The sequence below is a fragment of the Limanda limanda genome, chromosome 20 (assembly GCF_963576545.1).
Source record: "Limanda limanda chromosome 20, fLimLim1.1, whole genome shotgun sequence".
Classification (NCBI taxonomy): Eukaryota; Metazoa; Chordata; class Actinopteri; order Pleuronectiformes; family Pleuronectidae; genus Limanda; species Limanda limanda.
The window spans coordinates 11,502,555-11,516,878 of NC_083655.1; the positions used below are offsets into that span (position 1 = coordinate 11,502,555).

The 14,324-nt window shown below is 43.7% G+C and overlaps 1 protein-coding gene across 2 annotated transcripts in view; it reads right to left on the reverse strand.

Annotated features, from left to right (window-relative positions):
* Positions 1-2,313: 2,313 nt before the first annotated feature.
* mtrr (5-methyltetrahydrofolate-homocysteine methyltransferase reductase) overlaps positions 2,314-14,324 on the reverse strand; it is a 29,161-nt gene continuing 17,150 nt past the window's right edge. For both annotated transcript variants that reach the window (XM_061093679.1, XM_061093678.1), the window contains exons 13-15: positions 9,208-9,300; positions 5,630-5,833; positions 2,314-3,118 (exon numbers count right to left, since the gene is read on the reverse strand). In XM_061093679.1, coding sequence (XP_060949662.1) covers positions 2,974-3,118; positions 5,630-5,833; positions 9,208-9,300 — 442 coding nt within the window. In that variant the 3' untranslated portion in view covers positions 2,314-2,973. The remainder of the gene's footprint in view (positions 3,119-5,629; positions 5,834-9,207; positions 9,301-14,324) is intronic.

A 14,324-nucleotide genomic window follows, 5' to 3' on the forward strand; every position in this document is an offset into this window, starting at 1 on the left:
GCGGTGGAGGAAGTACTCAAACAATACATAGGGAAAAGTACAATTAGACCAAATGTACTGAAGTAAAAGTACCACATGAACTTCTCTACTTGCATAAAAGTAAGTGAGTACTTGCTTTTAGATGTACTTAAATTAAAAGTAAAAGTTCTTGCCTTGTGTAGCCCACTCCCCTGCCAAAGCTAATGATTTATGCTGTCACACTGGACGGTCCAACTGCTGACACGATCTGACTAATATTCTGTACTTTTATTCTTCGGAATTTTGCTTTATCATATTTGCCATCTGAACAAAAAGAGGCGTTGATAACAAGAGCACAGGTTGAGTGAAAGACGTGAGGACTTTTGGTTTAGCAGACTACATTTGAGGCTGCTATATTGTAAATTGATCGCTAGCTTCACTCTGAAAACTTTAAGAGCTCTTCTATCTTTTCAATCTTGCTCTGCAATTACATTCAGCAATAAACTACATTTCTACTACTTGTAGATCAGGTCAAACTCACAGTGCTGCCCCGACCTTATGCAGCATTATACTCCATCAATATGTCTCAGCATTGGCCTCTTCTGAATCCAGTTTTGAATTCTTCTTCACGAGTGATGCTGCTGCTGCAGACGTGCTTTGCTCCGGTTGAAGGAGGCGGGGTCTGCAGTTACCTGCCCACTGTGTTTGACTCAGTGATCCCCCTCTAGTTATTGATCACTTTTAAAAACACGAAAAACATAGTGAACATGTATCGCAATGCTGTGTAAAAATTTGAGGAGAAGTGAAATGTCCATGTAAATAAATCTACTTCAGTAACCTACAGATCTACAAAGCAATAAAGTAAATGTACTTTGTAACCTCCCACCACTGGTTACTCTGATTACATTTCCCTTTTTGGTAAAACATGTACAAAAATGTTTAAAATATCACCAACGACAACATAGTGTGACATTGAATAGAAGCTACAGATTGTACATGTGCGTACATGTGAGATGAGGCTGGTGCCCCTGTTAAGCCCACAGTGCATCATTATTTTGATATGGTCGTCCTCCGCTCCTGTGACTTGGTGAAGCAGCGGGAGGCTGAGAGATGAGGGTGAGGAGGTGCAGCCGGCTGCGCTTGGACAAACACGGAGATGCCTCCACCTCTGACCACACTGTATTACACCAATTATTCACTATCAGGGATTGTTTTCTGCGACAGTGAATGTTTTGTTTACTTGGCTCAAAAAAAAAAAAAAAAATGGTAGCCCATAGCGTGTCATCTATGGCCCGGGCAGCCGAGAGTGTAAACATGTTTTTCTCTCCCCTCCCTACACAAGGATAAATAAAACGACTGCTGTTAGAAGATTTAATTCTGGGAAGCCTCTCTCTGGGGCCCTGCGCTGCTGGAAGAAGCCCATCGCAAAAAGCCTTCAATTAGCAAATGATGCTTTCATCTTCTGACCAAAGTCACCCTGAACAATCAAATTAGCTCCGAATTAGAAAAAAAACAATCCCCCCCCCCAATCAATCAGCGTTCATTATCTCCCAAACAATTTCCTTTGCCTCTCGATCATGCAGGAAAAACTTCCTCCCGCACACACTCGCAAAATACATGTGCGGTGAGGTCAAACGCAACCTGTGTGAGCACAAGGGGAAGAAGAACTGAAGACAGCAGCGGTTCACACTGAAATGACTTTTAATTCCTCATCACACAAGGAGCAGTTGGGTTTGTTTTCACCACAGTCTGGGAGATTTGGGTCGGTTTTGCAGGACTAACGGTCCGTCTGCACAGAGAGAGTTCGTCAGAGCAGCACAGCATCAGTCACACCGTGTGTACTCAGCACTTACATGGTGTTATGAGGAATTAATGACAAAGTCAACTCTGTGGACTCTATTTAGGAAACTGACAGATTGTTTTTTGTTTTTTTTGGGGGGGGGGGGGATCTCATGCTAATTATCATTCTTTCCCAAATAGGTCTATTAAGTCTATTATCCACAGTGTTTAGGATGAAAATATGCTGATCCTGAATAATACTGGAGGAAAACAATCAAGCCAATTTACTGTCATCTAGGGGTTTTTCATTAAAAATAAAAAATTGACTTTGGAGGTAAACTGTATTGCAGTGAGCTGGTTTGGCATAGTCCCAAAAATAAAATATTGCATGAAAAATATTTAATAAAAATTTGTCCCTGAATGACAATAAACTATTTGCTGTGTGTGTGTGTGTGTGTGTGTGTGTGTGTGTGTGTGTGTGTGTGTGTGTGTGTGTGTGTGTGTGTGTGTGTGTGTGTGTGTGTGTGTGTGTGTGTGTGTGTGTGTGTGTGTGTGTGTGTGTGTGTGTGTGTGTGTGTGTGTGTGTGTGTGGTTATGAGGGCCAATTTTGGTTTAATACCATCATTGATCCTCACAAAGTCAATGGACTGTTTGAGCGTTAAGACTTGGTTTTAGAGTTAGGTTTAGGCACTTAGTTGTGATGGGTAAAGGGGCTAGGGAATGCATAATGTAAACGAGTGTCCTCACAACTATAGAGAGACGTGTGTGTGTGAGTGTGTGTGTGTGTGTACAGTTTAAGAACTTGAGATTATTGTCTCGTTTCAGTCCAGGCTGGAGCGATATCTCCGCTCTCCGTCTCATCAGACTCAGTCCATTGCAGCCGAGGGTAGTAAACACCAGGAGGAGCGGAGGAGGCTTTTCTCCACTGAAACACACGTGTTCACACTGCAGGACCAATCTCCGACACTATTGCCCCGACCAAGGTCATTTCTGTTCAAACAGCAAAGCCCGAGATGATGTAGTGAACCGTTACCCCCGGGCTAGCAATGTACATTCCATCTTGGTAGCGCTGGGTGGTGTAAACTACCTCCAGGCTTCAGCATCCGCGATTTAATGGTTCTAGAGGTTACAGCTGAGCATGCTGATTCTTTTTTTTTTTTTTTTGAGGTTGTAAAAAAGAAAAAAGAAAAGGAAAGCTCAGCATGCTGCAATGAGCCGTTATCTGCTCGTCCTCCGTCAGCCCCAGATGTCCTGCAGGTAGCGTTTCTCCTCTCTCAGCCCGGCCAGCCTCTTCATGGCCTCCAGTTGGTCCACCTGAAGCTCGGCTCGGACCATCTCCACCAGGGTGTCATTCACGTCCTTGGCCATGTTCTTTGCATCCCTGGAGGAGGTAGACACAGTTTGAATATATCGGTGGTAAATGAGGAGAAACACAATTAATACGCACGTCTTCTGAGACAGTGCTCTGTGGCTTAAGCTGTTTGTAGAACCAGCGAGTGCAGGAGTGCATCCTGGGAGGAAATTGCTGAAATCTCTATCTTGCTGCTGCAGCACATTGGGGGAGATTCATCATCTGGCGGTGATATATTTTTTTTGACTCACTCAGTTGAGAGGTTTCAAAAGTCATTTCACTCGGAGGTGAGGCAGTGACGAGAGAGGGGAAACAACGGATGTGATATTGAGATACATAAATGTTGACAAGACCTGACGCAAACTTGACTCGGTACTAGGGCTGCAACTAACGACTATTCTGATAGTCGATTAGTCACCGATTATTGAAACGATTAATCGACTAATCGGATTATGAATGACACAAATTCTCAATTGCTCTTATTTAGCAAACAGCTTTTAAATTTAGCTTGAGGTTGTTCGAGGCATGTGATGACTGAAAATAAAGGCAATAAAAATTGATACTTCATTCAAAAAAAATGTCTTTTAATAAACTTTGTTTCATATAAGGGTACTGCAAAGACAAATCAAGTTTTTGTCCATTTAAAACCAAGGACAGGCAAAGTGCTAATAAAACAAATAAATTAAAAATCAGGTATTCATTTTTCCTGTTAACAAAAATGACAGGGAAAGTAACAGCAATAAAAACATCAACAAACAAAACTACAGTCTTCTTCGGACTAAATAATTGTGATTAAAAAAAGACGTTTGTCAGGCAATAGGATAACATAATGCTTTTAAACTCGTTAATAAAAAGTTTAAACCATATTTTTGTAATGGATGCTAGAATCCTGCGCGCAGCTATATACGTGTATATATAACATCTGACAGAGGCGAGTCCGCATCGTCTCCGTTACGATGTCACACGTGCCTCCTCCTCACATGTGCGTGCCCTGCTTCCATGGAGAAAAGGTCCTCTGCACAGATATTGCAGGTAGTTTTTTTCGGGCTGTTACAGCTGAAGTTCTCCGGAACTTTTTACTTTCTGGTGCGCGATGCTGCTGCAGCGGAGGACGCCATCGGACCGTGTTTTGACGCTATTGCACATGCGCGACTTTCAGAGATAGGAAGGAACCGAGATGGCTCACTCCTCAGCTGCTTTCATCAGCACCTCCGCTAAAACGACGTTTAGTTCCGCTGCGCGGCACGAGAAACACGTGCTATGACGTAACCAACGAATCATCGACTAGTAAATTCGTCGGCGACTATTCCTGTCATCGATTTTTGTCGACAACGGCGACTAATCGTTGCACCCCTACTCGGTACACACCTCGCTGTGTTTGCACGGGCAGATAGATCGAGTTGTGTTGTGAAGAGGGGACGGGGGGGTGCGTATACACTATAAATGCTACAAGCCGCTACAAAGCGCTGCATCAGTTTGAGGGCAGCAAAGTGATGTGAGCGGAAAGTTGCGACTGATTATACCTTGAATAGTGTGAGGGTTACATGAGTGCGATTCTCTTCCCCCTCAATAACTCGCCCTCAAGCAAAGCACTTCAGCAGCTACTGTTTTTTTTTTTCTCCATGAATTCAGCATCTTGCTCTGAAACAGAGACGCTCGCTGCTCGACAGGTAGTTAATCAGCTCGGTCGTGTCACTTCCAGCTCCGCGGCACGTGAGACTACGCTCAATCGGGTTTTGAATACACAAACAATAGTTGTTAATAGGATACACTCAATGTCGTTGTCGTGTTTTTCGACGGGAATTGTCGACGGTGAGAAAAATACAGAAACTCATCAGCCTCGTCCTTTGAGAAATTAGAGCTATTTCCTTTGTTTCCTTTTGTTTTTTCACCTGCGAATTGTGATTTGTAATTTGTTTTGAACACAGCCGCGTTGAAACAAGATTTTACCTTTTGTAATAGAGATCACTGCGTTTCAAGGAACTCCCACGGTAAATAAAATGTTTCAATCGCGCTGTTGAATGTTCAAGTGGCTTTTTTTCCCCCCGAGTAATTTGATATATTGAATATATGTGCTATAACAAGGTGGTGGACTAGTGGTAGAAACTTGGACTACGGGCAGAAAGGTCTCTGGTTCGTCTCTGGTTCGTCTCCACGGAGAAAAAACAAAAAGCCGAACCTGGATTGATCTGTCCAATAATCCAAGAGGATTCTCCCTACCCTGTCTAGTGCACCTTAGGCAAGGCACCTTACTCCCCTATCATCTGCTCCCCGGGGGCCAAGAGGTCAAGTACGTGGATCTTAAAACTGCAGCTCCAACTGCACAGACTGACCCCACATGATGTAAAAAGTGCAAGATAGCGTCGCCCGTATCAGAGAAACTTTAACTTCGTTTTTGTACAACAGGTCAAAACTTAAAGCCAGAGTTTTCGGAGACACAAGGTGATCTGACAAAAACTGAGCCACAACATGACAGGACCATCCCAGGTGGACATCAGTGCACCGCTGCTGTAAACAGTCGAACCGTTGAGTCAGTCTCACCCGCAGACGTAAAGGGAACCGTTCCGTTTGAGCAGGATTTCTGTGACGTCACGGCTGTTGAGGAGCAGGTTGTGTTGGACGTATCTGGGTCGAGCTACCGAGGTGGCGACCTCCTTCTGCTCCTCCTGCTCCGGGTCGTCTCTGGAGAAACACACCTTGAGGTGGTTTAGGACACCGCTGGTCACAAAGCCCTCCAGCTCCTCTCTGGAGGAAAAAGGAGACAGTGGGCAGAGTCACATCCACACACGGTTAATCACTTTTACTGCAATGTTGTCGAGATCGGTGAAAGTGAGTCTTTCCAAACCAGCGTAGGAAAGATCGTGGAACCGTGAATGGGATTCCAACTTTGTGGGAAAGCAGCAAATACGTGTAAATGTTTTTTATAACAAAGAAATCAAATATGAAACAATTGGCTCAACACTGCCAACAATTCAACTCAATTCTTCACTGTTAACCCTTTGTATCCAACACTCGAAGATATTTAGCAACAGCTTTAACCAGCATATAACCCAGAACATCTAAGATGGACGAAAAAATTCTGTCAAGCTCAATAAGACACAACTCTCACGGGCAACGGGTGTGAGTCAGACAACCAATTTGTCTTGCTTAACGAGAAAAGTGCATAAAAAATAAGAATAAAAGATGATTTCATAAGCAAGGTCAAGTCACCGTTATAAGCATCTTTTTACAATAAATCCTTCCAGCCTTGCAGTTCGGTGTAACCTTGCTCCCCATCGCTGGTTCTGCTTGCCAACTACTCCTTCGTCTGCCTCAGAGTTTTTACAGGGCCTGGGGTGCTCTTGCAAGAGGAGGAGGAGGAGGAAGAAGGCAGTGAGGGAGTCAAGTTTACTGTGGCTCAGATCATTATGTTTAAAGTTAAGCAGTTGGAATAAGCAGTCAGAATGAGTAAAAAACCGCACACACGCGCACACGCACACGCACACACACACACACACACACACACACACACACACACACACACACACACACACACACACACACACACAAACCCATAACAAGTCGCAGCTTCAAGACCATGGGTGAAGGTCTACGCCTCAGGGGTCTGTGTTTTGCAGTAACCCCTAGACTAAAATAAGGCACCTTTCAATAACACACAGACACCGCTGTGTGAATACTAAAGTCAGACAAAAGTATTGTTCTTTTTTCCCCCCCTGTGCCAAATGAGCAGGATTATTGCTTCTTCAGCTACGCTCACCCGTTAACCTTTGATTGAAGACAGAGCTATTAAAAGAATCGTGTCCTTTCGACCGAGATGCGTGATTGTGAAATCTGTTTGAACGCCGGAGCAACAACGTGAAACAAACAGAGCGGAGGATATTGGAATCCTGCTGTTTGACGTCTGAATGAGAATCGCCATCGTAAATAACCATGTGAGCAGGAACCGCTGGACGACAAAGGACAGTGACTTTTTTTTTTTTTTAGAAAAAACCCAATAACAGTCGAGAATTTCTGAGAGGCACAACCTGAAACTCCTCAGAGTGTCCACACACACACACACACAAACACACACACACACATACACACTCATTACAGCCTGTGGCAATATCCCGGACCCTGACGTGAACCCAGCAGGCGTCCCAGTCACATTTCCCCTGCAGCATGAAATCACATGCCATAAAGAGGCTGGGAAATCGGAGGGAGGGGAGAAGGATAAGTGCAGCGCCGGGGAAAAGGGGAGGACAGGTTTGATGTGACAAGCAGCCAGATTGGCATCAACCTCTCACAGGGATGTTTGAGTGCTGTTGGGTGATTGAGGCAGATCGCAAAGCTTTGTTTGTTTTCGCTGCAACGTTGGGCACATCCTGCCTTGACATTTTGTAATATTTATAAGCATAAAAAGCCATTTATGGAAGTTCAAGTTTCTGACTGGAACTTTTCTGTAAAAAAAAGAAAAAAAAAAAAAATCTGGGACACAGAGAGGTGCCACCGACTATGCTAAGCAGGTTCCTAAATTCCGAGGCGATCAAGTTGCACTTACTTACTTCTAAAGGGAATCCAACAGAGATGAATGAAGGCAGGTATGTTGTTCTCATTCTGCTAACCTATTTAAATTAAATACAACTCTTCACGGGTGGCTCGTAAAAAAACAGACTAATTGCTTTGGTCAACGCCGTGGGGGGGGTGATCATCAGAGACGCCCGCACTGTGAACAAACGCTACCTGCTACCTGGCTGTGAGCTGCTATTTAACAAAGGGATAGAGGACACAAAGGGGAACAAACAACATCCTCTCTGATCTATTCGTGTGTGATTAAGGATGCTAATCCATTCGTGCGATTTAATCCTACAAAAAGAAGTCGATCGGTGGCCCTGCATTAAGTACATGCGCGCTACTGATACTAGGAAAAAGCCGATCAATTAAGGAGTCGGGGGGGGGGGGGGGGGGGGGCGGCGATCTACTCATGTCACTACACCGTGCCTTAAAACAAGATCAATAGAAGAAAGTTGGTATAATATTCAGTTAAATTTAGTTGGATACAATTTCCATCCAATACTTTGAGCCAGGTATCATTAACAAATACTTATTATGATGAAAATGATCTGACCGGCCAATATTGACTTTTTTTTTGTTTCCACATCTCTCCTGGATTTTCAGTCACTATAGAGAACATCACTTCCTATCTAGAATACAGCTTTGTGTCAAACTGCAATGGTCTATTCAGCAGAGGAGGCATAACAGACAAGTGTTGAACTTTGTTTATCTGCGTGCACTCATGTATTCAGATTCATTTGAACAAAGTGTCAATAAAGTCCGTCTCATAATTCAGCCCGATGAGAGCTGCGAGAGTCAATCAAAACAATCAAGTTGTAAAAACAAAACAATTATCTGAAGGCTTCTAAAATGATCCACAGACATGAGTTGAACTTCCAAGCTGTGTGATAATTCTCTGTGGGTTTTACAATTTCTCCCCTAAGGATGAACTAAATGTTTTTACTTATATGCAACTTTTAATTTTCGCAATATCCACAAATGCCACCTTAATATCACATAATTGCTAAAAAGGTTGCCTGAAATGAAAAGAAGAAATGAAAAGCGGAGGAATATTAAAGATTTTTTGAGAGACTCATTACAATCATTAGCTCCTGAGCTGAGGAAACCAGGCTATTTTATCATCTTTGAATAGGATTCATAACAGCAAAGCCTTCAAATACCCAGCTTTAATAAACAGTCACATAACCTCCAAGCAATATCCTGCTTTCACAGTTACAGGTCAATCCAACAAGATGCTGGCATCCTTGTTCCTTTACACCCGTAGGAAGAAAAACATTTGGCTTTGTTGGTTTTCTGTCCAAACACCTTATGACACATCCTTGAGCTGAGAAGGCAGCACAGTGTACGCAAAACTCAAACATATATTCAAAGACAAGACACCCACATTATACATACAGATGCTACAATGTATGTTATGCAGGTGATTTATTTCAATACGCTGTGGCAAGGTGAAAAGGGACGTGGGCGGCAAGAGCAGTACAAGAGGTCAAGAGTAAAGTATATGGAGGAGGCGTGAATGTAAATGAGGGTCTGACCACCGACCGGAGAACAGAAACACATCTTACCTGAACAGGAAGTCTCCGTCTCTGTGGCGACAACCGAAAAACAGCCAGGTCTCGCCAAACGCAGCCTCGGGGTTCGCCTGCCTCTCCCGCTCTCTGAAAGTCAAACAACGGAGGTTAGCGGTCAATCAATACTAGCAGACGACCAGACCAGATGGGGGAGGTTGGGGAGAGGAAGTCCTTTCTCGCGGCAGAGGTTAAAGAAGAGTAGTGACACCATTAAGCACTTTCTGCAATGACAGTCCGCCGAGTGCCGCGATTGCCTAATGCCCGGAAACGACGATGACAATTATATGTATTATTAAATTTCACCAGAACAGGAGGACAGATCTAATCACTTTAGACAGGAAAAGGAAACTAGGCCTCGCGCTTCGTGTGTGTTGCTCGTGTGTCAAAAAAAACTGTTCGTGCAAAGGTGATTTCTCTTGTGGTTCGGGCGTCTGGCAAAGCTCCCAGAATCCTTTGCAGGCAATAGGCAACGCAGGGGCACAAAGCTGCTCTGAGGACGGCGGTCCTCTATCTGTGCTGCACACCTGCTGAAAAGGTGACAGGCCTCTACCCAGATAACGACAGTTGACCCCCCCAACCTTTCATGATGCCATCAGTCAGCTGACTCTCTGAAGCGCCCGGCATTATCTGGGAGCCCTGTCTGGAGGGGGTTGACCGACCACGACGAGGGGCCAAGGGACGCCACAGAGAGGCATTAAGCCCCGGCCCTTTGTGCTGCACTGCTGCACTCTGAGGATAAGGTGCTGCTTTCCTCCTATAGATCCCATCCTTTGCTATTCATGAACTGACTGAATCATGCCGTGTGTTTTCCAGTAGAAAAAACATTCAAATGGCGGCCAACTGTGTGTAGGTGCTTGAAATGTTGGCCATTTCCACACAAACTTTATGCTGAAATTATAATTTGATTAATCAATTATTTGCAAGAGAAGAGAAAAGACAACACACATTTCCAAAGTATGTCTGCTTGGAATCATAACACGTGTCAGATGTGGTTTTGAAACCTAAAAAAAATCAGTTCGGTTTCTTCTTCTCGTTTCTTGTTAGTTTTCATTTCAAAAGCTCAGTGGGTTGAAGACGTCTCCTGTGTTACTCAAAGTAATATAATAATAACAGTCATACACTTTATTCATTTAGCAGTTTTCTCAACAACACTGTCCTTTCCAACAAAGAAAATAACACCAGACAATAAAAATAAAACAGAACCTAACAAAATGGAACAAAAAAATAGATAAAATCATATAAATAGGATTAGTGAGGGTAAATAAGTAATAAAGAGCCAATGTCAATCATTTGTAAAAGCTTTCACAAAAATAAAGGTTTGAAGAAGGGATCTGTCTGTTTGTATCAGAGTGGTTGCTCTAAGATCCATCCGAGGTGAGAGAAAACAAACCGAGCCTGACCTGAAGGCGAAAGTGTTTTATGTGGGAATCTAACCTGAGCCCAATGCTGTCAATGTAAAAGCAGCACCGAGTTTGTGACTTGCATTGTTATTGCTTGACCGACCTGAACTCAAATATAATTTCAGAATTTTGGTCCCAAACCAAACTGACAGGTCCCAACAGGTCCAAACGTACCTGGGCTCAGGTCCGGTATCCTCACTCAGTTTAAATACTGGGTTCCAAACAAAGAACAAACCTCAGCTCAAGTTTAAGTTGAGCACAGAGAAACTTTTCATCAGCAGTTGAAAGGTCAAACATCCAAATGAAGTAACAATAGTAAAAACCATACTTTGGAGAAGAGAGACACTTGACATCGTCAGTGGTTCTCAAACTCTGGGGTGAGTCCCTTCAGAGGACATCAGTGCCTTCCAGCAGGGACAAAATCCTCAGGTGGCACTTAAGTTTCATATGGGAACAATAAAAGTGTTCATACTGTTCGAGACTATTAAAATTCTAGTTTTTTTTAAAGCATGATAAAGTCACCGAGGACAAGGTGGCAAGAAGTTTGACTCTTCAGTCAAAAGAAAAGTCACAATCCATTTAGTCTTTTATGCTAATTTCCACCGAATTTCTAATGGTTCATTTAAAATTCAAATGTGGGAGGTTAAAAGAGATGTGGAGGGACACGTCTTTTATCCCAAACATGTCCTGCTTTTAGCTTGTTCCTTTCTTTTATGTCACTGAAAAGTTTAATTTATTTGCATTGAAAGAAATGTGAGGACGTTATGGATTTGTTTTTTCTCTGTTGTCTGACATTTCCTAGACTGAAGAAGTTTATTTATTGTGTTTCAAATGAATGAACAGATCAGTCAATTGTTGCGTTGTGGCTCCAGACTAATTAGCTTGAGTGAAAAAAACTAAATCAATGCAAATGTCTCATGGAGAATACCAAAACAAAGCTTTGCTCTCAATTAATTAAATTAGAAGTTTGACGAGTAAATAATAAAAGAAGAAGAAGTTTGTTTGAACTTTATATCTGTGAATGAGGCCTGGTAACAGAGCTGTCTGGCTGGGCTGATCCAAACACTCAGATCCCATCCATTAGCATCCTGGACGAGATTCTTCTGATCTGCAGACAGCCTCGAGTAAACTCATTTTAGTGTGCTCGTCTCTCTCCTCTTGCCGCCTGCCCTAAAGGAATCAATACCAATATGAAAAACCTGGATTCCATTCTGAGTAGACCACACCGGCGCCTTTCCCTGAATACAAATCACATCACATCACATAGCCACACTATAACCGCCTGCAATGCAATCCCAGGGGGAAGCCAGCATCTACAGAGCACTGCATTTGGGGTCGAAATCAGAGGCGGCTGCCTTTCAGTGCTATTCAGTTGATCAGCGGGAGGGGGAAACTGCAAGGGAAGCTGAGGTGAGGACTTGGTAAACATCACAATTATCTCGTAGGTTTCATCTGTTTTCTCTGTTTTCTCTGCAGCTCCGTGCGAGTGGTGCAGAGTGGCTTTTTAGGCAAAAAAAATTATAATACAACAAGAGCCCCCCCAAAAAAGAAAAAAAAAGTCAACAAACGACAGCTGAATCCAAAATGTTTTCATAAGACAGGGCGAGGTTGAGCAGCAAGACGCTAATTATAATCATCTGTCTGGCTATAAACGGAGGCTCAATATTTATCCACACACACACAAACTTTAACACAAGTTGTCTTATTGAATGATCCAAGTATGCCTACTGGCATACCTTGGCATTAATCTTTCCAAAATAAAAGCTTATTAGAGCTGCTAAGGAGATTAAGGATAACAACTCAGTTAAAATACAATAATTGTTTAATTGTCAATGCTCCGAGCGGAAAAACAGGAAGACGCTGAAAATTAAATTCTCCATAAAATCCTTCCAGGCAAACAACAGCAATCAATACTCGACTACTGGGGGGCCTTATTAAAACCCAGTACCACCAAGTGAGGCGCTGACCTTCTTCTACTTATTACCAGCACGACAAACTCATACAAAGTACTCCTGAAAACAGCCATCGATTAACAGTGGGGGTGGAAGAGTGGAGAGGTAGGACGATCAAAGTGCCTGATGTTGTTTTGTTGCTAATAGGACCTTTCTGGGGCCTCGAGGCAGATTTCGGCGTCCCGTTGACAAACTGGTGATTGTTATCTCCTGTCAGCCGCTGAGGCTTTGTTTGGAATCACACGTCAGATGCTGTACAATGCCGCGCACCAGGACAGGTTTTTACAGTCGTCCAGCACAAAAATGCAGCCGGCAGGGGAGAGGATGAGAGGCCCAGAGAGGGAGAAGGGACTGAGACGCCGGCAAACCCTTTCACACGGGGTTTTTACTCTTTAACAGCAAAGAGCAGAACAGAAAAATACATTTGGAATTTAACAAAAAAGACATTTTAAAAATCCAAAGCATTGAACTCTGAAGGAGGCATTTTATAAAGGGCTTGTAGTTTTGGGGTTATGAAACAAAGCCCTTGAAAAAGCCCAGTGGAGGCCTCGGCTGACGAGCAGGTTTGCAAGGACAGAGCATTAACATTTAAATGTGCATATCAAAATGTTCGATTTAACAGAGAATTGTTTGGGCACCGCTGGAAGGATCGAAGTTAGACTGATATGTTGATACCGCTGCCTCACACAACCACTGTCCCTACGGCTCTGCCTTGATCATTAAGAAGAGGAGTCTGTCTGCGAGCACTGTGACCAGGTCAGTCCACAAAAAAAGAAAACCGCCTGCCATCTTCAGTGCTCCCGCATCCTGAAGGCACAAACACCTCCCGCCCCCAGAAGACCACTCACCTTCCCTCAGACAATCCCACCCGCGCCATCACTCCGGCAGATGCCGTGTCACCTCTCAGAGCAATCACCCCCGGCCGCCGCCACCCGCCACAACAGAGGAGGCTTCCGGGGGATTCAGAGACAATTGGTGTTGACTGGGGCACAACCTCATTTATACAAAGCCACCCAGGAGTCAGACATGTCAGTCGGACTAAAAATGTTCACTCCACCTTCTCGGAGTCATGGCGGCTATGGGCCTGCATCAACAAATGGCCATCAGCCTGGATAAGAGAGGCTCGAGTCACATTCATCCTCTGGCAGGTCACCTTCTCCAGGTCTCTATTCACCCCTTCAATTCAGAGACTTTAAACATAAGCCTTTTCTGATTCCACATCTCAAGTATTGAGACTTAAACAAACTGGAGAGAACTATGACGCACTCAGCTCACAGTCAATAACCCAGCAGCAGCTTATCAGCAATTACAAGCAATGATTTACACCAACAATGCGGACACCACCTACAGAACTTAATACTTTCAAATCAATAAAACTCCAGGTGCTGCCTCGACTCCTCACTGTTCAGTACACGTCAAGTCATAAACACGTGTATTGAAAGACGGCTTCTTTTCCCCAGTTGAGAGACGAGTGCGACGAGTGAAGCATCTGAAATAATCCCTGACGTGATCACCGACCTTGCCACGAGATTAATTATGTCTTATGAGATGAACATGACGTGGACTTTTACAGGCTTTGAGCAGGGGTCTCGTTTAATTGCCTCTGCAGATTACTTTGGAACTATCCGTGGATGATGTGCACTTCACGCATATCACTTTCCACGCCATGAATATTTATCACGGGGCGCAGAAGTTTCAGCTGGAATAATCCGTGACACGCGGCGCACCAATCAGCGCATAACCCGCATGTTTCTGTTCC